Raw genomic sequence first — 26,063 nt, 5'->3', positions numbered from 1 at the left:
ATGTTTTCATGCAGAATGGAATAAAAAAAAGCTTTCTCACAGAAGTCTATAGTGATCATGTTTGGGCAACAGCAAACAATATCAAAATGTTCATGAAAAAAATCTTACATTACACATGTATAATCCATTTGTAAAGTCATCCAGTCGTATGATCACAACATCCCAAACACATGTATTTTTACTAAAATATTGTTAAATAAGTCACTTCTGAAAAACACACTTGTGAACTAAAATGGCCTTGAACGTCTTTACATTTAAGAGTCATATCCAAAACTGGAGTACCTTGGGATTATTTAGTAGCAGGCTGTGAAAACCGCGCAGGTGAATTTACCATCTGCTTTTTGAAATATCTCCGATTAGCACAAGTTTGAGATGTATTCTCTTACTGAGAATGTTTTCACTCGCTTATCTTTAGTTCTACATGTCTCTTATTGAACTTCATACTGTCGCCATCGTGTGAAATTCAATGTTAGCCAATGAATGAGGTGGATTCGTGACCAGCGAATGGGTTTTGTTGTCATGTCTTTAATTGAAATGTTTGTTCACATCTAAGCACACTTCTTTCTAGTTCACAAGTGTTTTGTTTTCCGTAAGTAAATTAGCAATATTTTAATAAGAATACACATGGTTGAAATGTTGAGCGCATACGATTGGATGACTTCACATGTGGATTATACAACATGTGTAACGAGAGATTTTTCATAGACATTTGAATATTGTTTACTATTGTCCAACGCTGGTCATCACTGATTTATCTTGTATCAGAATCTTTCTTCATTCTGCGTGAAAACATGAGATTAAATTTTTTTCTTGGGGATCACTACAAACTACATGGGGTAAGTTACAATAAAAATATATAATTTTCGGGAGGAGTATTCCTTTAATGATGATGGAAAGAATGTAAATAACATTTATTAAGAGAAAAAAAGTTATGGGCGGCATGGTGGCGCAGTGGTAGCGCTGCTGCCTCGCAGTTAGGAGACCTGGGTTTACTTCCCAGGTCCTCCCTGCATGGAATTTGCATGTTCCCCCCGTGTCTGCGTGGGTTTCCTCCGGGCGCTCCGGTTTCCTTCCAAAGACATGCAGGTTATGTGGACTGGCAATTCTAAGTTGGCCCTAGTTTTTGTGTTTGTGTGTGTCCTGCGGTGGGTTGGCACCCTGCCTGGGATTGGTTCCTGCCTTGTGCCCTGTGTTGGCTGGGATTGGCTCCAGCAGACCCCTGTGACCCTGTGTTCGGATTCAGCGGGTTGGAAAATGGATGGATGGATGGAAAAAAGTTACATTTGCTAGCTAAGACTGCAAAGATTGTCAAAATAAGATTGACAAGCATTTACAGAACAAACCACAAAAACCCATTTAAAATACAATGCAAATGAAATTTATTGCTTAATGTATACAGAGTTAGAAAAAAATAACAGTAAAACGTATTATAGAAAGAAAATGTATAAAATGTAATGAAAGTATCATAGCAAAATACTAAAAAATGGCTATTTCTAAATATGGCTTTGACATATTAATAAAGAGCTACAAAAGCAATCTCAAATTGCTGCTTTGGTTTACGCTGTCATCATTAAAAGGTTGTGTACAATTCTAGAACACAAAGGATTTACAAACTTGGGTCAGACAATCTGGAACAACTGATGCAGATTATAAAAATAAACCTTTGATACTTTTGAACAACATGCTTCTAAAATATGGAAACTGAGAAGTTTCATACAAAGTGAAGGAGCACTCTTATTTACAGCAAATAAAAAAGATTACAAATAGTACTATTATAATTAGAGATAATAAAAAGCCATTTTCTTTCTTAGACTAATTGTATGACTACATTATACAGTGCATTCGATGTCAAGCGAGGCTCATCCCTACATTGTATTTAGCTCACTGTACTTTCCGTGTTATACAGTGGGTCAGTAACTCACACATTCGTAATCATTCATACCAGGGCACACACTCACTCTGAATGGAAGGCCAGCTATTCTATGTATTCAGCAAACCCAAGGGACAATCCAGAACAAACAAACAGCACAGCCATCATGTTAGTGAAAGTAGATAAGGTAAACTTCTTCAGAGCCCCAGCAGACTTCATGCCATCCATCCGTCATGCTACTGTGAGTTCAGGTTTGGCCCTCAGTAAGAAAAAAACACTAGAAGAAGAAGGCTGGTAAAAAATGCGCTTCAAGTACCAATACTACTACAGCAACAGCTGTGCTCCATTTTTACAAAATCCATTTTAAACCAAACTTTACAATTCCGTATACAATGCAGAAAAAGACAAAATTTGGGGATTTTGACTGATGTCTAACTTCAGACTGACTCTCTAGATTTCTGAAGGAGTCGAATGCAGGCACAAAGATGCTCAGAATAGTTCAAGTCTCACTTGATTTTTTCAGTTTGTGTTTCAGGGAGCTTCAGTGAGGAACACTTTCAGTCTCATGAGTATTCACAATACTGTAAAAATGAATGTTATTTAATTCAGGTAGAGACCTGGAAATCATTTTTTTGATCAATATTTTATTAATAGGCTAACTACTTTGCTTATATGTGAAGTTGGTTGGGACAAATCAGTCTGATGGAACTAAAGAGGTAAGGCTGATGCATGGGTTTGATGACACAAAGCCAGCTAGTACAGTATCAAAATAGGCCAGAGTAAGCAAAAATTGATATATTCTACACAATACATCATCCTACAAGTCTAATAAGCATACTTTTTAGTCTTGCATACCAGGACAAAACTAACATTCCTCTAGTCCTTGCATTGTGTTAAAATTACATAAATATAACCTCGGGTGACATCATAAAACAGATTTGACTTTGTTCTTTTCTGTTGAAAATGTCTGAAAAAATACATTCATCTCATGATTCAGTAGCTTGTCTCAGTAGCTTGAGTCTCTTCATTACATTGGATGAATTAATTTCTACTCATCATAAGAATGGCTCGGCTCATTGAAGTCATTCATTTATGCTCAGCTCTCTTATGGTTCTGCAAAATCACGTAAATTGTTGGACATTTGTCTGGTACAGGATTATTGAGTTGTTGCATGATGCAGTTGCAGCCAGCTTTTAGCTTTTGAATATTTGAATATGTTATGCCCAGCAACTAAACCACTCCAATTCGGTCTTGACTGAAGAGAATACATTATTCAAAATATTTTGTGGTTTGTTCATGTGCAACTTTGCTGTGCCCTGTTCATTCTAGAGACAAGGGTCTTTCTCCTGTCCATGCATCTGTGAAAGTGATACTTGTTCAGTCATTTTGGATGACTGAGTTGTGGATTTAACATTCATCAAGCTGACACAGTTCTGTACATCCCTGAATGCAGCTTGAGTCTTTGAATTTGGTGAAAGTCTTCTCGGGGAAAGATGGGCAAATGTTTTTAGTATAAGCATGAATGCTCTAGACTGAACTGTCAAAGCATTGGTAGCTCTTTCTGATCATCGACTAACTAAGTACACTTGATTTGCAGCTCCAACATCTAATTACATACTTAACTGATAACGTTATACCTGGTGATTCACAAATGGCTTCATCTGGCATATTTTTTTCAATAAATGCTGACAAAATTAAACCTTTTATGTACTGTTTGTCATCTGAAGTTAGATTTATACAATTTTAAGACTGGGTGAGAACTAAATGATTGTTTGACATGTCCTGCACGATACCGCGGTTAGGAGAGAGTGTTTACTTATCACAAATACACAGAAATTATATTTCTATGCATATGTAATTAAACACATACACATCCGGCCAATATATGAGAAGTCATATATTACACAGTGCTCTGCAGATTAAGGTCCACAACTGTTTTAATATCGTTTATTTTTAACCTAAGTAAATTTTAGGTCTCCATACAGGAAGAACAGTTTATCAACCATCTACAAATGATTCATTCAACTTTGCCTTCTGATCTTTGCAAAGGCAACAGTTTATGCTGAAAAGCATCATTACCTGCAGTATAAGCAAACACAAAAGGCTGAGCAAGGGGCACGGAATTCAGGAAAAATGAGGACATTCACATATCATTATGGAAGTATTCTGGAATTTGAGAACATTACAGTTACATGAAGAAAGTTTCTTTTTTCAGCACATTTTTATCTACTGCCAATTTGATTTTTTATCTTCTTTTGATGTGAATGGAAACATTGACACCATAAGTTGGCAAGCAATGGTTTTTGCAGCTGACAATACAATAGCAGGAAGGTGCTGAAGAAAATATTTAGATATACAGAGGAAAGACAAGGTCTGTTTCAGTGCAATTGTGGCAGTAACCCAAATAAAGTCACAATTCCTTTTTTTGAAAAGGCCAGATGTCTATTATGTCAAGGAGATAGAGCTTGAAAAATCACGTAACATTTAAAATACAAAAAAAATCTTTAGGCAGCATAACTCTTAAAACCTCTACAGAACCTACCCTATACCTATACTGCTCAAATCCCCATACATTCAAGGAAATCACTTAACTGATAATAAAGGCACTGGGAAGCTCTTACAAAAGGGTAAGCAATGCAGGAGTTGTCTGACTTAGCCTCAGATGATAATTACCACAAAACAATAATTATAAAAATGTACTTTACTGTTAGCAACATTCATTAAGAAACAAAAAGACTAATACAATCTTTGGTGCTTTAAATGTATTACTATACTTTATATATAATTAGAGCATCTCTTTCTGCATTTTAAATTTTTTACTTTTCTACTATTAACAGTTTTAAAGCGTGTTCAGTATTACATATAAGCTTCATGAAAACATTACATTCAGTATTTTACTAGCCAAGCTATAGTATAGTAATTTCTTAGGAAAATAACAATTATTACCACTGAACATCTGAAAATAAATGTAACTACACCATTTTCTTTCTTTTACTTATTGGAGACTCAACACACATCAGCAAATGTGGGCTCTTGGACCTTAAATGTCTGTGGTGGGTTAAAATAATACATATACTGTACACATAAAATTGCCCAGGCTAAATATAAAGTGCTGTATCTGCTGACTGAAATAAGGCACTTTTTATTAGTTTGGTTAACAGGACGGCTATCATTGCTGGTGGTAGACAGTCAATGTGTTTTTTTTTTTTCTAATTAAACTGCAAACAAAACTTTCAGGGTATCAGTAAATTTTCAAACAAATTATATCTCACAATTTCTTTAAATTATGGTAATCTACTGTTAAAAATTATCCCTCACAATATGAAGAATACTGTTTCATAAAAACACAACATATACATTTTAAGCTTATATTATTTGGTTGCTATCCCTTTTCCCCTATAACAAACAGCTCCTTTGAAGAGAACAACAGATCTGTCTAAATATGTTCCCATTGAGCTGCTAGTGGCCCCATGCAAAACTGTTTCCTTGCTGATTTAATTTTACACTATTATATAAATTGGTCAAATGATATGCTATATTTGAAAAAAAAATTCTCTACAGCTATGGGCTCAAAGCACTGTTCAGCAAAGATTAACATTGATTATTCACTGATACATCTCTAACAAGGCACCCTGCTCTGCGCAGTATAGTTCAATTGTCTGTGTTGGGGCAGACACTTTATGAACAATATTTGCTAATAATGTACATACTCTGTTAAATGTTAATTAAACTGTGTTCAATTTGTTAACTATTAAGAAATCTGGAAGCACAGAGAATGTTCAAACTTGCTTGCAGCTGACTAATTGTGTAACACTGAAAGCCAAATATTCTTGACTGAAATGTTAAGATATATATCTTGCCTCAGATTAGCTACACAATTTCAGCATTACTTTGGATCCTGCACTTTAAATATTAAATGCTCTCTTGGAGGTATAATGAACCACATAGATGCATATGAATTTCTTCCTTCCTGATGTAATTTTACCCTTTCAAATATAAGTACTTCATATAAATTACTGTTCTTTTCTAGTTCAGTATACTAAATTTAAAGTATAGGAAACATTTAAAGTGCCTTCAGCTAACACCCTTAAAAAAAAACCTTGCCAAGCTTTCCAAAATTTCTAGATGCTTAAAACGTTAAAAGAATAATTTAATATTTTTAAAAAGTAGTTTTAGTTTAAAATGTTAGGACTTCTGTTATACTGAATTAGGAATTCAAAGAAGAAAATGTATGTGTTTTATAGATATATTCATATACTCTTAAAAAGGTGTAGCCTGACAATAATCCTATGGATCTAATGAATATTCTTTTGAAAGGTAGAAGAATCCCTGAAGATGGAATCCAAATATGAATATGGATTAAATCCTGAGATCACTTTTTTCTTTCTGAACATGAAGATTTCAGTTTTCTTTTGCATTGAGCACTTTTACTCAAAACTTAACATTGGAAATGGGACTTTCTCAAATGGAACACTTTCAGTGATGGCATCTTCCTTACAGATAATCAAATGCAAAATTTGCGCTGAAAAGAAAATGTGCTTCTTTTGTCATGATAAATGTCTCAAAGCTGCTGTGAAAAAGCAATTAGCAAAATCAAATTTCCTGAAAGGTTGTCTGTTTTAAGTTTGACCTCTGCTGTGAACTCCAGTCAGATCCTTCCTGATGATTTCATTCACTGTAAAGAAAAAAAAGAACATTACGTAAAAGCAAACTTCATTGTAATACTTTAACAATGCATGCTCAAACTTTTGATGTTTAACTAATTTATGAAACACTTGCATATGGGATTTTTTTTCCAGTTTAAACTTTTGAACGTATGAGTCCTTTTCCACCTTTAGGTAAATTATGAGAAGTACAAACATGAGAGTATTGTTTTTAGAGTATTTAACTAAACAAAATGTAACTGCATAATCTGAATTTAAATACAAAATAGGTATTACAACACCAAGAAGCTGCAAAGGTGCAGAGACAATATGCAATAAAAAGTAAAACTATCAGTCAGAGATATGTAATAATAAATATAGTTTTTATATTAAGACAAAAAAAGTGTAAATCCTTTGGCTAGCAAAACAACTTCAATGGCAGGTCTAAAGAAAGGTTAAGCAATGCAAAGAACAATAATGAAATAATATTAAAATGGAGAGCAACTTGCTGTGTTCTACAAGCAATCACTGTAAACTGGGCAGAATTCCATAATAATTTATTCTTTTAATAAATAAATTACAGTAATCCCTCCTCGATCGCGGGGGTTGTGTTCCAGAACCCCCCGCGATAGATGAAAATCCGCGAAGTAGAAACCATATGTTTGTATGGTTATTTTAATATATTTTAAGCCCTTATAAACTCTCCCACACTGTAACATTATTAGAGCCCTCTAGACATGAAATAACACCCTTTAGTCAAAAGTTTAAACTGTGGTCCATGACAAGACAGAGATGACAGTTCTTTCACACAATTAAAAGAATGCAAACATATCTTCCTCTTCAAAGAATGCGTGTCAGGAGCAGAGAATGTCAGAGAGAGAGAGCGCGCGACAGAAAAGCAAACAATCAAAAAATCAATACGTGCTTTTGGGCTTTTAAATATGCCAAAGCACCGCGATAAGGCGGCATTTTTTAGAGGAGCGTCTGTATCTTCTAAGCAAACAGCCTCTGTGCAAAGTATGTCAGAGAGAGAGAAAAGCAAACAATCAAGCACCGCGCGGGAAGCATATCTTATATCATTGAGGAGTTTTAGTTAATATGTAATACATGCTCTGATTGGGTAGCTTCTAAGCCATCCGCCAATAGCGTCCCTTGTATGAAATCAACTGGGCAAACAAACTGAGGAAGCATGTACCATAAATTAAAGACCCATTGTCCGCAGAAATCCGCGAACCAGGGAAAAATCCGTGATATATATTTAGATATGCTTACATTTAAAATCCGCGATAGAGTGAAACCGCGAAAGTCGAAGCGCGATGTAGCAAGGGATTACTGTACATACGCAGACTGAAAAATACACATTCATTACATTAAATGATAACAACCATAATAGGTTAAACACACAATATTATGGAAATGTGCTTTTCTGAAGAGTATATTATCAAAAAATGCATGTATTTTTCTCAGAATGCAAATATATGACAGATACATGGATTTTGCAACACGAGTTACTTAAGAATTACTTTTTTTTTTCATGGATGTTTTTCATATTGTTTGCCTTATTTGGTTTCTGTTCAATTTCAATCTTTGTTATGTTTTTCTCCATAAAAATATAAGATAAAAAATTTAGCTCGTCCTCCACAAGAAACTACAAGGTAAATGACATATAAAAATATTAGTTTTGAGTGGAGCATTCCTTTAATAATAATTTAATAACTGGAAACACCCAAAGAGATATAATCGTTAAACTGCTGGACCTCATAGAAGATTCCAAAAGTGTTTCTAGGATTATAAGGACTGAGAAATAACAACAATAATAATAAGAAACAATTTTTACAAAAATGCTTTGTTCAATATCATTCTATTTTTCTTCCAGGTGGCAGGATATGTAAAATGCAGCACAGTATGCCAAATCATATCTTAAATATAATATATATATATATATCCTGTATATATACAGTGCATCCGGAAAGTATTCACAGCGCATCACTTTTTCCACATTTTGTTATGGTACAGCCTTATTCCAAAATGGATTAAATTAATTTTTTTCCTCAGAATTCTACACACAACGCCCCATAATGATAATGTGAAAAAAATTTACTTGAGGTTTATGCAAATTTATTAAAAATAAAAAAAACTGAGAAATTGGATGCACAACAACAATGGGACCCACAAATGATGCGTGCATTGCAGTTCCGGAATGCACTTGATGGAGTGATAAAACCCTACAAAAGCCTCCTCATGCATATGAAAAGACAGCGCCAGCAACTGCCTATCATGATGTTCTTCAGCCGCGCACCCAGACACCCACTGCCTACTCCTAGTACTCCTTCAGCGGAAAAAGACAAGGACGCACCTGCTGAAGATCATCTTCATCGTTTCATCATCGAACAAGATGCACTATTTTCATAGGTTAGTGGTTGTGTGTAACAACTGTGTGTGTGTGTGTAATTAAATGTACAGTACAATAATAATAATATGATATTTGTAACGTCTAATATGTCTTATTTTCTCTAATTTTGTCTAATATATTGGGTAATACGAGTGTAATGGCAACTACAGGGTGTTATTTCATGTCTAGAGGGCTCAAATAATGTTAAAAAACATATTCAGAAGGTCGTAAACAGGTTTTCTATGCTCTAACTGTGAAAATATTTGATTTATAAATAAAGAATCGTACCTTGCGCAAATTCATTTATCGCGGTTCAGTGTGGAACCAATTAACCGCGATAAATGAGGGTTGACTGTATATATATATATATATATATATATATATATATATATATATATATATATATATATATATATATATATATATATATAAAAAGATAAAAAAATAAAGATGTATTAATTACTTAAAAAAATAAAGAATGAAAAAAAATATATATGAGTCATAAGTATTTAATTTTCAAATAAACCAAACAATTTCTGTAGGCATCTGGTTCAATTCTAAACTGCCTAGGGAAGGTCTGGATGGGATGGAGGTTCCATAAGTTAATTCATATTTTGCAAAAAATAAACCTGTTTCTTTTTTTCCGTACAACACTAGTTCAACTTCAAGCTTTTAAAAAGTATAATTTTGCTATAAGGGCTTAGTGCGGTATAGTGGTTAGAGCTGCTGCCTGATGGATTCAGCACACTGGGTTTAATTAATTCCATGACCAGTCATTGTCTGTGTGGAGCTTGTTTGAAAGGAGTTAACTCCAGGCACTGCAGTTTTCTACCCATGTACCAAAGATATCCATCTTATGTTGACTGGCAGTATATCATTGGCCCTGTCCGAGTGGGGCCTTTAATAGACTGGTGCCTCATCCAGGGATCTTTACATATTTCATTTTGCCTGGGGCAGAAGATTTTCTAGACCCCTGAGACCCAGAATTGGATTAAATAGATTCAAGTATTCTATATTATAATAAGCCATTTCAGAAACTATTTAATCTAGAGATACAGTAAAAGCCATTGATTCAAAAAAACTTAAGTTATGTGTCTGCAATATGCATGACACTATAACACACCAGTCATCATAAGCCTTACAGTGCTCAATGTGTTAGCTATATTAGCTATAGAAGCATTTTTTATATGTAATGGATGCAGTCATCCACAAGGAGGAGAGATGCGTTCACATACTGTAATCATGTGCTACAATGTTTTGCAGCACTTCCTGTTGACTGAATGATGGAAGCTACAACTAAGTATTAATGGAAACTTTTACAGCTTTGTCTTTCTAAAAATAGGTATGAGGTCAAATTGGGAGGTTTTATTTATTCTTCCCTTCTGGTTTTAAAAAGAGGGGCCACATACAGTATTTATTTATAAAAACAATTCTATTTTCTAATATTTGTCTAGAAGAGAAATATCATATGTAATTTTCACTGTATGCAACTGTAGGATAGGAACATGCAAGTGATATAGCAATACTTCAGCATCATTTCACACTAGTGTACTTTATATGCAGCAGTGTTTCATTTTCTTACAGTCAAAATCAGAATTAAAGAGGCCCAGAAAATAGATGAACATATGAGGCAAGTTGTGTTTTTGGTTAGTGATAGCTACAACATATTTTTTGACTAAGCTCAGACTTTTTGACTAGTTGACCTACATTTTAAAATTACTTGATGTCACTGAAATTAGCTGGTAAATAAGGGTAGCAACACACATTAAATTAGCATACCAGTGAACATTTCAGATAATATTCCTAGAAGTAGGAAAGTAATACATTATTTAGTTATGTACTTTAAAACAAATACCAGTGAATACTTCAGATCATAGCAGCATGAAAAAGTTTAACTGGCAAAAAAGCCGAGTTACCAGAAACTATGTACTGTATACCAGTGATATTTTTAAGGTATAACTTCTTAGCCAGCATGAGCTCTGTGCCACTGTCTCACTCTATAACATTCATTAAGGTACACCATGGTTAACAGTGCAGTTTCCTGTTCTACTGGTTGTCTTTTTAATTGAGGGTAGTTACTCGTTTAAATATGTAATTTTTTCTGACAACTGAAAAGAGAGAGACACTCTCCAGACACCATAAAAATTCTTTGGCCAGTATTACTTTTTAATAGTTAGGATAGAATCGAGGGTGTACAGGTGATTGAACCGCTAGGGTGAAGGGACTATAATGTAAAACAATTCTCAATAGTTTGGAAGACTGCAGATGCAAAGACTAAAACTGTTTAACTTTAGTAGGGCAAATTTTGAGCAGCTGCGGCAAAGCCTAAGGAGGATAGACTTGGATAAGCTTTAATTGTAGAGATAGTTGAGGAGCAATGGAATAGTTTTAAAATGTTTTACAGGATAGGAACATACCTAAATTGGAAACTAGTAGGAAATGTACCGAAGGATGACAGGAAATGCAAGGCAAGAAATGTTGAACACATATCTAAAACAGAAACTTTTTTCATGTTATAATACTAATGACAAAATTTTGACATGAAGTGTATAATGTGTCAAGACTGAAGTCCAAATATCAAATAAACACTTTCACAAAAGGTACACATATAACAAAACAAGTACACTTTTATTCAAGAATATAACGGAAAAAAAAAGAAATCAGGTTAGGGTACAACACTAACATGACTGTTACATGGTGCAGCAATAAGAACTGCTGACTCATAATCAAGAGGTTGTGGGTTCGAGTCTCGCTGCTTCCCAGAATTGCCGTGAGTAATGGGCTGCTCTTACTATTACCATTATACAGTAAAAACATACATTTGACTTGAGTCTGTAACAGCCGGTGTAAATTTATGATACTTGTAAAGGACAGCATTTTTTTGTAAATTCAGTTTTATTCTGTCAGTCACATTTGTGCTCCCCCCAATCTGACACTGCTGTTTTCACATAAAGATGTACTATAACAGAGGTGAACTCTGAAAGAGAATAGAGAAAGAGAACAGAAGCCCCTCTCCACAAGAAATGTCCACTCACACATAAGAACAATGCAGCTGCAACACGCCTAAAGGCAAAAGATGGCACCGTTTGAGTGGAACAAGAGGTCAGGAGATGTCCTGCCAGTGAATCTGACAAACGCATGTCCTTCAACGAGACAGCAGGGCATGCTTACCAAGGTATCGTTCAAAGTTCTGTTTGTGATTATGTTTTGTGATGGTCTTTTTATGAAAATTATTTATATGTTACTTATATAAAAGCCACATCGACTGCTATTTACCTAAATTTATTTACTTATCTTCCTACAGTGTAAAGTCACAAGTAGACTGCAGAGCTTCCTGTGTTTGATTGAGTACTATAACATGAAAAAAGCTTCTGTTTTAACTATGTGTTTAACATTTATTGCATTTCTCGCATTTCCTGTCATCCTACATCTACATGGATCATTACAGACACAGAACACACATGAAATGCTTGTGTTCCAAATAACGATATATTATTTACCCTATACAACTCCAGTCACCTCACAGCCAGATAAACAGACCTGAGCTGGGAGAACTTTTTGCCCATGTTAAGCTGCGTTGGTTTGGGGATTGGACAGCAAGCTGCTTGTGATGATCGACAAATTTACAAAACAAAAGATGCTGATGGAGACGTGTGAAGGAATTTAAGGTGGTCCGGGATTACGGGTTTTTTCATAGGCTTCAGGGATTCTAATGTTAAGAAGGCTAACAGAATGTTAGGTTATATAGCCCGATGTGTAGAGTGTAAGTCCAAGGAGGATATGTTCAGGTTTTATAATACACAGGTGAGGCTTATGGAGTACTGTGTACAGTTTTGGTTTCCAGGCTACAAAAAGGACATAGCAGCACTATAAAAAGTCCAGAGAAGACTGACTAGGCTAGTTCCAGGGCTACAGGGGGTGAATTATGAGGAAAGATTAAAAGAGGTGAGCCTTTTCGGTTTAAGCAAAAAAAGACTAAGAGGAGAGTTGATTGAAGTGTTTAAAATATGAAGGGAATTAATACAGTGGATTGAGACTGTTACTTTTAAATTAATTGATCAAGAACATGTGGACACAGTTGGAAACTTGTTATGGGTAAATTTCGCACAAACATACTGAGTATGCAACAGTTATTGGCATTCACTCTTCTAATAACAAATACAAACTGTTACAAATATTTGTTATGCATTTTGTTGTGGGTTTTGACAAAATGACAAAGTAAAGGCTGACCAAAGGATGTAGTCTGAAATGTTAATTTAGCAATAGCATCTGCTCGTCTACTGAAAACAAAACAACACACATTTTTCAGACTATTTTAAGTATATTTCTTCTTCTATTGGAAACAAAATAAAAAAGTGCCATTGTTATAATCCTTCTAACTGGAATAACACCATGGTATCCAAATTACACAAATCTGATGTGTATTAAAGAAAGAAAACAGAAGAGATGGATGGAAGTGTAGAAATCAAAGTAGAAAAACAAACACACAAAGTAATAAAACTGGAACCTATTTGAGCCTAACTTTACAGTGTTTAGTTTTCCGAAAACAGTACATCTTGGTGAATAATAAACAAGACAAAAGTACATGAGCTAAGTAATTTTTGCAACTGTTTTACACAGGACCATTATATGATACTAACAATACAGTATAAAGAGCTCTTTATTGACTCCTCCCCTACATCAGCATTGGAAAAACCTAGTTAGTAGAAAACAGAATAATAATACACTAAACATCACATATATTTCTTATTAATACAACCGAAAAGGACATATGCACTGATTAGTCACAACATTAAAATCACTTGCCTAATGTTGCGTAGGTCTATCTAGTGCTGCCAAAACATCTCTGACCCATCCAACCATAAACTCTACAAGACCTTTTTAGCTGTCCTGTGTTATCTGTCACCAAGACATTAACAGTGGATCCTTTAAGCCCTTTATGCTGCAAGAAGCGGCCACAATGAATCAGACATCTTCTTCCAGCATATCCCACAGATGCTCTATTGGATTGATATCTGAGGAATGTGGAGACCAAGTCAACACCACAAACTCTTTGTCATGCTCCTCAAACAATTCCTGAAAAAACTTTGCATTGTGGTAGGGTACATTATCCTGCTGAAAGAGGCCACTGCTATCATAAATTTTGTGATGTCTTATAATCCTAAATATCATACTGCTGTGTTTTGAAGAGAAGAGAAAAACAGATAAGCTAATTAAATTAGGTCATTAACAGATAAAATGATAAAACTGAGATTATGAAACTGGAAGAAAAAACTGATACAAAATGGAGTCCCAAAGAAGTGAATTTGAGAGCCAATATTATAAAATATACTGTAATTGTCAAAGTTAGTTTTGTTATCACAGACCAACATTCCTGTTACAAAATAGCCTTTATATCAATATAACTTAAAACAATTAAGTTTCTTATGGCAACATATACTGTATGTCACATGGCTGCAGACAGTAATACATATTATGGAAATCGGTCAACAGGATTGTCTTCAAATGACATGCCTTTACTGTTCAACAGAGTTACAGACATACTAGTAAAAGAGTGGTTAATCATTCACAGCTGTATTATCCTAGAGGACACCTGACCAGAATACATTTAGAATACAACAATAGGCAGTAGTAAATGTTTAAGGGTAGAAAATAGGAACATGTACAGAAGTTAAGGTGGCCTGATCTATCCAGTTTAGTATTTTGCCTCTGTGACCTTCATGACCCCTTGTAAAAAGACAATTTTGCCTCGGGGATTAACAAAGTATATTAAATTAAAAAAAAAAATCAAAAATCAGCATAAGTGGAATGAAAAAGAAGTGTAAATAACTCAGGTCACATATTGGTACGAGTTGATAATGAAGAAAAAAAAACCTGATATTGTGTCCAATGTTAAGAATATTTTATACAATATAGCTGATAATATCACATACTGTATATGCCAAAAAGGCAAGACTGATTGAAGACTTGAAGACTTAAGAGGCTGCGTGGTCATTTTTTGATCTGCCAGTGACTACAAAACACAAGTACGCAACTCTTATTCTACAGAATCCTGTGTTTTATTAATCATCTAAAAGGGCACCACACAGACAAGTATACTACCTACATCAAAGCAAATGGGGAAAATCTGAATTTTCTGCGTTGTAGACTTTGTCAGTCTGAGATGTTATTTGAGAAAGCTGACACATTTAGTCAAGACACCCTGAAAACAAACTCCATTACTCTGATATTTACAACTATAGTACACTATGTTTTCATTTAAAACAACTATGAAATATAAAAAGAGCGTTTGCTACTTTTATTTAACTTGTTCTGAATGGTCAAACATTTTTCAAGAAAATATACAGAAAAAAATTTAAATCATTTAACTCATCTTTACAAATGTAAACTTATATTTGCATATTAGCTATATGCAGAAAAATAGAAAATAAAAATGTAGCTGACCTATTAATGCACATTTCATCCTGTAGTGGTCCTGGTAGAGGAAAATAACAATATTTGATAGTTCATATGTCCTATTTGATCAAATGTATATTTTAAAATGGTAAGGCTAATCTAACTACTATTCATTGCATTATGTCTCCTGGCTATGGCTAATCCAGCATGGACGACTCAATCAATATTAATAAACACAGGCAACCTTAGCAACATCATTTACTCTTCAGTTTTAAAAAGACAAAATCAAGGAAAAAAACAAAGTAACCTTTATTTTCATCTCATCTATACAAAAGTATGAAATGACCACCAAGCTCAAGGCTCACAGTGTACACATAGTTCAAACAAGACAGGACAGTATGCTCAAACAGACAAAACCATGCAACTTACAGTTATAGGCAATATTTCAATACAATTAAATTACACAACAACACAGAATCCATTTAATTCAAGATCCACAGATCAGTGCAGTGATTGATCTTTTGACATTATAGGTAAAGTGACTTTTGCATAAACTGGAGTGAGAATATGGATATGGTTAGTGAGTGATTTTGTCTTGAAGTCTACAATTAATACTTTAGTATTATCTATGCTGAGAGAAAGATTATTATCTCTGCACCAAATGACCAGCTGTTCCACTTACCCCAACCACTATGTTGACTTGACATCCCTGCTTATCAATTAGTTGTGTGTTCAACAAACTTGATCAGGGGATTATCAGAGAAGGACTTGAACAGAAAATTTCTCTATATACAGGTGATATGGTATTGTATATATCAGATCCACAAAATACCATTCCTGCAGACCTAACAGCATTAACAGAATCTCTAAAGATTTCTGGTTTCAGAATTAATTTGAATAAAAATATGCTCTTTCCAGTGAATTCTCAAGCACACAATATTAGATTGGACACCTTCCCTTTTATCATCGCAGATCAGTTTAAACACCTAGGGGTAAATATCACAAGTAAACATAAAGCCCTTTATCAGCAAAATTTTGTGGTACAGTATGTATGGAAAAAATTAAACTTGCATAGATGGTCTACCCTTCATCTCACTTTAGCTGGAAGAATTAACATTGTCAAGATGAATATCCTTCGCAAGCTTCTTTTTCTATTTCAAAACATTCCAATATACACCAATAAATCATTTTTTAAGACATTAGATTAAACCATAAATGCATTTATCTGGAATTCAAAACATCCACGAATCCAAAGGGCTACCCTACAAAGACCTAAGGTAGAAGGTGGCATGGCTCTACCTAACTTTCAGTTTTATTACTGGAGGCAAACATGCAAACTATAAAAACCTGGACATTGACACAAATAGATGAAGATACACAGGCATGATTCACAATACAAATAAAATCCTGCAATACTTCTTTATATTCCTTGTTTTATACCCCATTAAGTACAATTCTTTGCCAATATACTAACAACCCAATTGTTCTTCACCCACTCAGAATATGGAAACAGTGTAGGAAGTGTTTTAAGACAGAAAAGATTTTATCTGTGGCACCTCTGCATGAGAACCACCTTTTCCAAACCTCTCAAATGTACATAGTTTTTAATGTCTTGATAACATTTGGGATTAAATCACTTAGAGACCTTTACATAGACAACATCTTCACATTCCTATTAACAATTACACTCCAAACTTAACATTCCAGCAACTCATTTCTTTCACTACCTTCAAATTAGAAACTTTGTTAAACAAAACCTGCCCAATTTTCCTCACATCCCACCTATCTCTATTCCGGAAAAAATATTGATTAGTTTTGAGGACAATCTCTGTAATATATAAAAACATTTTACAGTCCCTCCCTTTCAAAGGTCCCAGAGTACAGTGAGAAAAGGATATCTCACTCAATATCTCAGAAAAGGAGTGGAAGGTAGCAATGCATTGAATTCTCTTGAGCTCCATATATGCAAAGCATACAATTTTCAACTTAAAATTATATATGGAGCACATCTGCCTCATTTTAAATTGTCTGAAATGTTTCCAGTGCAAGATCCAACCTATGAACACAGCAATCAAGTTCCAGCCTCACTGGGTCATATGTATTGGGCATGCACCAAATTCACATAATTTTGGAACAAAATCTTCAAATGGCTTTCAGAAAGCCTTGCTGTCACAATCTCTCCTAATCCATTAACAGATGTGTTTGGTATACTTCCAGATGGGCTTAAAGTGGAGAAGGGCAAACAAACTATAATTGCTTTTACTACACTAATGGTACGTAGACTTACTTTGCTCAACTGGATGAATCCTAACTCACCTATTTTAAGTCAGTGGGTAACTGATATTATATATTATTTGAAATTGGAAAAAATCTAATTCTCACTTAGAGGACCTGTACAAAATCTTTTCAAAATCTGCCAGGATCTAATCAATAATATTTTAGAATAAACATTTAAATTGAGGAAGTGGATTCTCTCCCCTCTTTTTATTCTATTTATTTTTATTCATTTATTAAATGATCTATTTACTTATTTTTACTAGTTTATATAGTTTTACTGTGCTGGCTTAGCTCTCTTTCTAATGGGTGGAGGTTGATTAGTTTCAAACTTCGTTTTGTTCAAATTGACTTGCTTGTATGGAATGTTATTTGATAATAAAATCAATAAAATGCTAAATAAAATAAAGAAAGAAAAAGAAAGAAAGAAAGAAATGGCTTACTGAGAGCTTGCAAGATAAATTTTCTTTAGGACAAACCATTCTCAGATGAATTAATGTATACTCAACATTGCAAACTTATAATTCAATAATAAAGTGTAATAAATGTATGATAGAGACTGAAGGGTAAGATTGTATTCAGTTCTTTCTGAGTTCAAGAAGGTTTAGCTTCATTTTCAAAAACTGGCTGATCTACTTGACTATTTTACATTAACACAGGATAAAGAAATTTTATAGTTATAAACTATAAAACTGGATTACATGAGTTTAGAAAATTGAGATTTTAATTTTAAATTAAAAACACTTTTATAGAAGGCCACGTCTTTCCTGTTATGAGCATACTTCCATATCAATACAGCTTCCTGTTTATTTGTGAAATATTATAGTACAAGAGCAAAATCAAACAAATTTGTTTTGTTATGTAAAGTGAATCTCGTACTACTTCAAAAAACTATAGCTGAGGGCAATACAGTCCAACCAGCTTAATAAGGCTAAGACCGCCCCTTCAAATACAGCATTCAAATAAATCTTGTTAATCATTTTTTAGTTAACGATCATTTGGTTTTGCATGTCTCACTCTTAGAAACCTATTCCTTAAGCCTGTCCATGAGACACCATCAGTGCTCAGTTTGAAAATGGTCTGAAAAACCAACTTTTAAACTTCTGCTCTGTACAAAATGTATAGATGTATTTTAATTCTGTGTTTCTTTTAATTTATAAGTCATTATTATTAAACAAATAACTATCAGTTCTAGTTTATCTGAATAGACTCTTCAAAGTTATTTACTTCTAATTTATCACATATTGTACATATCTATACTGTACTTTTATTATGAAACCTGAAATGCACTGTTGACTTTTTTTGATAAAAGCTCTTTGTGATGTTGTGACTAGAAAGAGTACTACATGAATTAAATATTAATTGATTTACAAATGCTAGAAAAAGAGGCAACACTTCATAGCTGAAAGCATGAAAAACAATTTATACCGCATGCACAATGTGTGATAGCAAAGCAAAAAAATTACTTTTCATTACAAAATACCTTAGTTGAACAGAAAATATCCAGGTAATTTTGAAACATATAATCTTTCACTGGAAAGGCTCCGAATACTGCCATAAACATTTTAAGTATGATACAGTTAAACAAAATATAATGAAATGCATGCTTAAAAATTGGAATAATCTTTATTATTTTAATTTATGAATTCTTTTGAATTGAAATGAAGACATTTACGACTTTGCATATCATTAAAAATAATGATATATATACATTGTACTTGGGAGTGCAGCTGGATGATAAATTGGTCTGGACTGCCAATACTGACGTTCTGTGCAAGACAGGACAGAGCCGATAATGCTTCCTTAGAAGACTGGCGTCCTTCAACATCTGCAATAAGATGCTGCAGATGTTCTATCAGACGGTTGTGGCGAGTGCCCTCTTCTACGTGGTGTGCTGGGGAGGCAGCATAAAGAAGAGAGATGCCTTACGCCTGGACAAACTGGTGAGGAAGGCAGACCGATTGCGGCACTTCCTGTGTGATTTTGGGCTATACAAAAATAAACTGTATTGTATTGTATCGTACTGTAGGCACGGAGCTGGACAGTTTGACATCTGTGGACGGGCGCTGAGCAGCCTCCTGTCAATCATGGAGAATCCACTGAACAGTATCATCTCCAGACAGAAGAGCAGCTTCAGCGACAGACTGCTGGCACTGTCCTGCTCCACTGACAGACTGAGGAGATCCTTCCTCCCTCACACTATACGACTCTTCAATTCCACCCAGGGGGGGTAAATATTAATATTATACAATGATATTGTCTGTTATACTTGCCTTGCACTCTCCACCCTGAATTTTTTAACTTGAACTGCATTTGTATCATTATTTAATTAATATTGTTTTTATCAGTATGCTGCTGCTGGAGTATGTGAATTTCCCCTTGGGGATTAATAAAGTATCTATCTATCTATCTATCTATCTATCTATCTATCTATCTATCTATCTATCTATCTATTATAATGTAAACTAAATTAAGGTAAGAAAAGAAAAGCAAAGACTAAAATGTAGAACTGCCTCATTATAAGTTATACTAAATTCCAATATGTAATACATCAAATAAACCTCACTTTTTCTTTATATTGGACTATATAATTTGAGCTCATTTTAGAATTAAATGCCATTGTCCAAACCACTTTTAGTATGCAAATCAAAATATTGTTTGTGCAAAATGACAATGAAATAACTGTAAAAAGCATGTAAGCACTTATCAAACTATTGTACATATACTTGAAGTATATGACATTTGCAACAATTATTTTAGCAAATTCAGCGCAGTTATATAAAATCTATTTTATTTTATTCTATTTTTTAAATTTTTATTTATAAGAGATTATACAGTTAGAATAGTTTTATAAGTTGTTATTTCTGACTAGAAAGACTATCATACTGCTAAATTAGTTTCTATTGTTTTTAAGCAGAATTTGTAATTAAAAATAGTACAAAAACCAAGATCAAAAACATCCATCTATTATCCAACCCGCTATATCCTAACTACAGGGTCACTGGGGTCTGCTGGAGCCAATCCCAGCCAACAAAGTGCGCAAGACAGGAAACAAACCCCGGGCAGGGCGCACACACGCAGAATTTGGAATCGCGAGTGCGCCTAACCTGCACGTCTTTCCGAGGAAATCAGAGTACCTGGAGGAAACCCACTCAGACACGGGGTGAACATGCAGACACCACACAGACACTGTGAGGCAGCAGCGCTACCCACTGCACCACCATGCCGCCCCATCGAAAGCATTTCAGGATAAAAGAGCTTTCCCTGTTTTAAAAGACAAGGTTTCATTTTGATTAGCAGAAAGTAAATGCTGACCAGTGGAAATAAGTAAATTGGTGGCTTATTAAACAAATAGATGGTTAAAATAATTATATTTCACAAATAACATTAATTTTTTTTTACTAACTACATTTTCTTTTATACTTTATGACTTGGTATGACTTGGTAGCCTTATAATATTATTTAATTACCATATAATCATAGCAAATAATGATCGAATAAGAACTCATTATGTAGAAACATACAGAACCATACAGGAGCAAGAGGAGGAGACTGGAGACATACAGGCTTAAAATAAAATAGTGGAGACAACAAAAATAGTGACTGTAGAAATAAGACAAAGTGGTGAAGCTTATTTTGCAGGATAGCCTAATTTTGAGTGGTACATCAGAATTATTAAAAGCTGTTGTGTAGCTAAAAACACCAGCACATTGATGGCAGAAATCTGAAAATGTTCTCTAGTTCATTTGGTCCAAGTCTGGTCTAATGCTGTTTGGAAGTTTACTAGCCTAATGGGCCATAAGCAATACCAGAAATTTATGAAATTAAAAATGCAAACTTAATTAATGTTATTCTAATCTTTAGAAGTAAGTACAATATATGATTTCTAAAATAAGGATATAAATTCACACATACACAAAGAATCTTTTATATCATGGCAAACAAAATACAGCTACATACCAGCAATTTTTCCATTTAATTATTTAAAACATTTACCCAAACAAAATAACAAATTTCTGTTGTATAATTCAATGTCTGACAAATAAGAATAGAACAGTTTTGATTAAACCCAGTTTTTATAAAGGACAGCATTTTTTCGGGGAAAACGCTATCAGTATGAACATCATCTAAATTAGTACAAACAAATAAAATGAAAAAATCCTTATTCTTAAACATAAAAACCTTTGACTTATTTTCATGAGCAGTAAGGGTAAAGGTGAGAAAATGACTTGTTATAGTCTGCTCTGCTTAGTTAAAGACAAAGATTTTAGGTCAAGCCTCACAGTTCTGCTTTTGTGGTAGCTGTGTTTTGTACTGGTATAGTTTACTTAAAATTGGTTCCCATTTCAAAAGTACTGCAAAATACTTTAAGGATTTTTGAATTTTCCATATTTTAGTGTTCCTGCCTTTCCATATAGTAAGGGAATATAGCCTACTATATTATACTGAGATGATTAGTTCTTGTGTACAAATAACTAATATTTAACATAAACATGACTATGTTTTGAAATGATAACATTTACAATGAAGGACTAACAAGCAAAAGGATACAACTAAATACAAGAAACATACTTAAAACTCTTAAGCAATTATTACGGGTTTCAAAATACTTTAGATTATTTATATTCCAACAAATATGGCAATCCTAATCCTGAGCTCAGTCCATAGCAAATGTATATGTAGGAAGGGTACTCTCAGAAGATCTTTTAGTAAACGAATAAAGAACCTGTCAAAGGAATGGAATAATTTTCAGAAAGGTCTGTAATTCCAAGAATTGTATATTAAACAAGACTGATGTATTCCTGTTTCACAATGCAACTGTCCAAATAGCTAAACCAACATGCATACTTAGAGTTCAGCATAATCCCATAGATATAAAATGCACTAGAGAAAAATAAAGTACAATATATTAAGATGTTAAAATCTGCTGAGATGAAGATATTGAAAAAAATGACTGACATCAATTTCAACAAGCAACTGATTTTAACTTTCCAAACCTTGATTGGGAAGCTCAATTTAGAAATACAGAAGATGAAACAAAAGTTGTGCTAATGGCAGAAGACTGTTTTTCTCAAGCCAAAATGGGGTTAATGACTATCTTTAATTTTTTAGTTAAATAAAACTGAATAATAAAATTCCAGGTGTTGATACTTTAAGAAACAGTGATCTCACCATGGTAAATTTGGAATCATCTTTGAACACATACACACACATATACACGTTAGTGCTGGGTGGTATGACCAAAATTCTATATCACGGTATTTTTCAAAATTATACCGGTTTAACGGTACTCGACTGTATTTTTTTCCCATGCATGAGTAGATGTTAACCACATTTTCCACTGCAATAACTGCAGTAGACTGGCTAAGAATAATCTACTCCACTGACATGAGAACTGTACATTGTACAAAAAAACATTTTAATGTGCGAAAAAGTATTAATACAGGTTTACATGGCCCTATAAAGTGATAGTTTTCAAGGGGGTGGCTCTAATGAAGAGAAGGAATCACACTGCATGACAGTTGCAGTCAAAATATAAAACCTTTTTACTGGACAAATTTTGCAAATAACTTAAACTATAATTTTGACAACATATTTTCAACCATCCAGAGAGGCATTTAGACTTAGTAAAATATCCAGAGGTGCTTGTCAAAAGTTGTATTGCACAGAACATGTCTTAGAAAAGGAATAAACAGTAAATATTTTTGTAAACCAACTACACTTTCTGTTAATCTATATGGATTGTAATGGCATTGGTTATCTCGATCCACCGCTTGCTTTTTTGTCGTAGGCAGTACCTCTAGCACAAACGCGTCTACAATGGTGTCTGACTCGAGTTTCCTCTAGCTTTTTCAGTTTTGCCTGAGGACGTGGAGGGTACCAATCTTAGTTCCATACATTCATGGTACTCCAAAGCATGTTTGAGGCTAAGGTAGTGCAGCAAGTTGCTCGTGCTGCCGTGTCCGGCAACAACTTTACTTGATAGCATTTGTAGTAAATAGTTGTTTGATCCACATCTGACCTTTTAAAACCAAAGTATCTCCAGACAATAGACACGGCTCCTTTTCTCGGCAAACCTTCTTCTGTGTCATCATGTTCAATTTTAACGATTGCTACAGCTTCAGTTTCAGAATGTCCTCTGTCCATTTTCACCACTCAATACCTCCACTAACGCATTTACTCCATTGCATGCATGTTTAGCAGTGAAAAAGATCCCCACTTAACACTAGAATTACCAGAGCCTACGAAAAAACTTGTAATTCCGTCCCACCTTAAATTGCTTCTTAAATCTCTTCACACCTCTCCGCCAGTGTCATTTGTCCTCTAAATGTGCTGATAAAGAGAAGCTAGGAGCAGCCGGCTATTCCATCCCCCCATCAATTTAGAACGTGCACGAACTTCTCTCAGCTCATGCCTTGATTGAGTATCTGGGAGTGAAGTGGAGTTTTAGAGTGGAAATAATAGATCGTTATTTGGAACACACGCATTTCATGTCTGTTCCGTTTCTACAGTAATCTGTGTAAACACATTGTTAAAACAGAAACATTTTTTATATTCTAGTAATAGATGACAAAATGTAGGCATAAACTATATAATGTATGAAGCCTGAAGTCCAAATATCAAAGAAACATTTTCACAAAAGGTACAAATATAACACAACAATTGCACTTTTATTCAAAAATATAATTGCAGAAACAATAAGCCGTATTAACATGCGACATTGACAGCCGTTTATTGTAACTGTCTCTTTGGTGCAATAGAATCAGTTCCCACCTGGGAATTAAAAGGTTGCGAGTTCAATCCTGCACCACTCTGTTTTGAGAAATAAACTGCTCTTAGTCTTACTATTTTAGAATAAAAGCATACATTTGATTTCAGTCTGTAACAGCCGGTGTAATTTATGATCCTTATAAAGGTTAGCTTTTTTTTTTTTTAATTCACTTTTCATTCTCTCAGTCGCGTTCAGAATCAATCCATACAACCCCATCTGACACGGCTGTTTTCACATAAAGACGCGCAGTTTCAGGTTGCGCCACATTCCGAACGTTGTTTAGGCTATTTAAACTGGTTTTGCTGTAAAAGAAAAATCCATATCATAAAAAAAATTTTAAATGGTTTTCGGTATGAACCGGTATACTTCCCAGCACTAACACACATATTTTGAAACAAAGACTTACATGTAAAAGCAGTCTATGGGGGATGACAAATTACATAAACACAGAATGAGAAAAAACTCTCTGCAACTATAAATGATAAATAGTGTCATTTCAGAGATAGTCTTATCCTGGCTCAAAAACATTTCATTTCCATTATTTACAGGTACAAAATACCAAAAAAATGAAAAATGCCTAAAGAAAAAGTTTTGGCACCTGACATGGTCAGTACTTAGTAACACCCCTCTTGGCAAGTATCACAGCTTGTAGACGCATTTTGTAACCAGCTAAGAGCTTTTCAGTTCTTACTTGGGTGATTTTCGCCCATTCATCCTTGCAAAAACCTTTTAACTCTTTAAGACTGTTGGGCAGTCTTGCGTGCACTGCTTGTTTGAGATCTATCTGCAGGTTTTCAATGATGTTTAGTTCAGGGAATGTGAGGGGCATGGCAAAACCTTCAGCTTGCACCTCTTGAGTTATTAAATTGTAGATTTTGAGGTGTGTTTTTGATCATTATCTTGTTGTAGGACCCATCCTCTTTTTAACTTCAACTTTTTCACAGATGGTGTGATATTTACTTCCAAAATTTGCTGGAATTTATTTGAATCCATTCTTCTCTCTACCAATGATGTTCCTTGTGCCACTGGCTGCAACAGAAACCCAAAGCATGAGTGATCCACCCCCATGCGTAATAGTTGGAGAGATGTTCTTTTCCTGGGTTTTGGCACCCTTTTTTCTACAAACATGGCATTGCACATTGTGGCCACAAAGTTCTATTTTGATTTTATCAGTCCATGGGACTTGTTTCCAAAACACATTTGGCTTGTTTAGATGTTCATTTGTAAACTTCATACACTGAATTTGGTGGCTAGGACGCAGCAAAGGTTTTCTTCTGCTTACTCTACCATGAAGGTCATATTTGTTCAGGTGTCGTTACACAGTAGAACAGTGCACCACCACTCCAGTGTCTGCTAAACCTTCCTGGTCTTTTGCAGTCAAACATGAGTTTTTATTTGCCTTTCTAGCAATACTACAAACAGTAAACAGACCTGAACTTGACCTCCACAGTTCCTGTTAACTGCCTTTTCTTAATAATATTGCAAGGAAACAGCTACCTGAAAACGTTTTCCTATCTTCTTGTAGCCTTTTCATGCTTTGTCAGCATCAATTATTTTATTTTTCAGAGTACTATTCAGCTTCTTAGAAAAGCCTATGACTGCTGATTGTTGGGGCAAGGTTTGGGGAGTCAGAGAATTTATACAGCTTTGCAATTTGCATCACCTGCAGTTTCCTAATGATGACTGTGAACAAGCCATATTCCTAATGGGCTAATG

At 34.4% G+C, this 26,063-nt stretch overlaps 1 protein-coding gene across 3 annotated transcripts in view; it reads right to left on the bottom strand.

The window, feature by feature from the left end:
* Nucleotides 1-2,230: 2,230 nt before the first annotated feature.
* The window catches only part of nfatc2a (nuclear factor of activated T cells 2a), a 332,314-nt gene continuing 308,481 nt past the window's right edge, over nucleotides 2,231-26,063 (bottom strand). For 2 of the 3 annotated variants that reach the window (XM_039734460.1, XM_039734458.1), the window contains exon 10: nucleotides 2,231-6,545. In XM_039734460.1, the coding sequence (XP_039590394.1) occupies nucleotides 6,490-6,545 (56 nt within the window). In that variant the 3' untranslated portion in view covers nucleotides 2,231-6,489. The remainder of the gene's footprint in view (nucleotides 6,546-26,063) is intronic. The other variant, XM_039734459.1, reaches the window with a different exon arrangement.

Source organism: Polypterus senegalus, chromosome 14 (genome assembly GCF_016835505.1).
Source record: "Polypterus senegalus isolate Bchr_013 chromosome 14, ASM1683550v1, whole genome shotgun sequence".
NCBI lineage: Eukaryota > Metazoa > Chordata > Cladistia > Polypteriformes > Polypteridae > Polypterus > Polypterus senegalus.
Note: the sequence above shows the minus strand (reverse complement) of the source record. Positions and strands in the feature narration are given on the sequence as shown.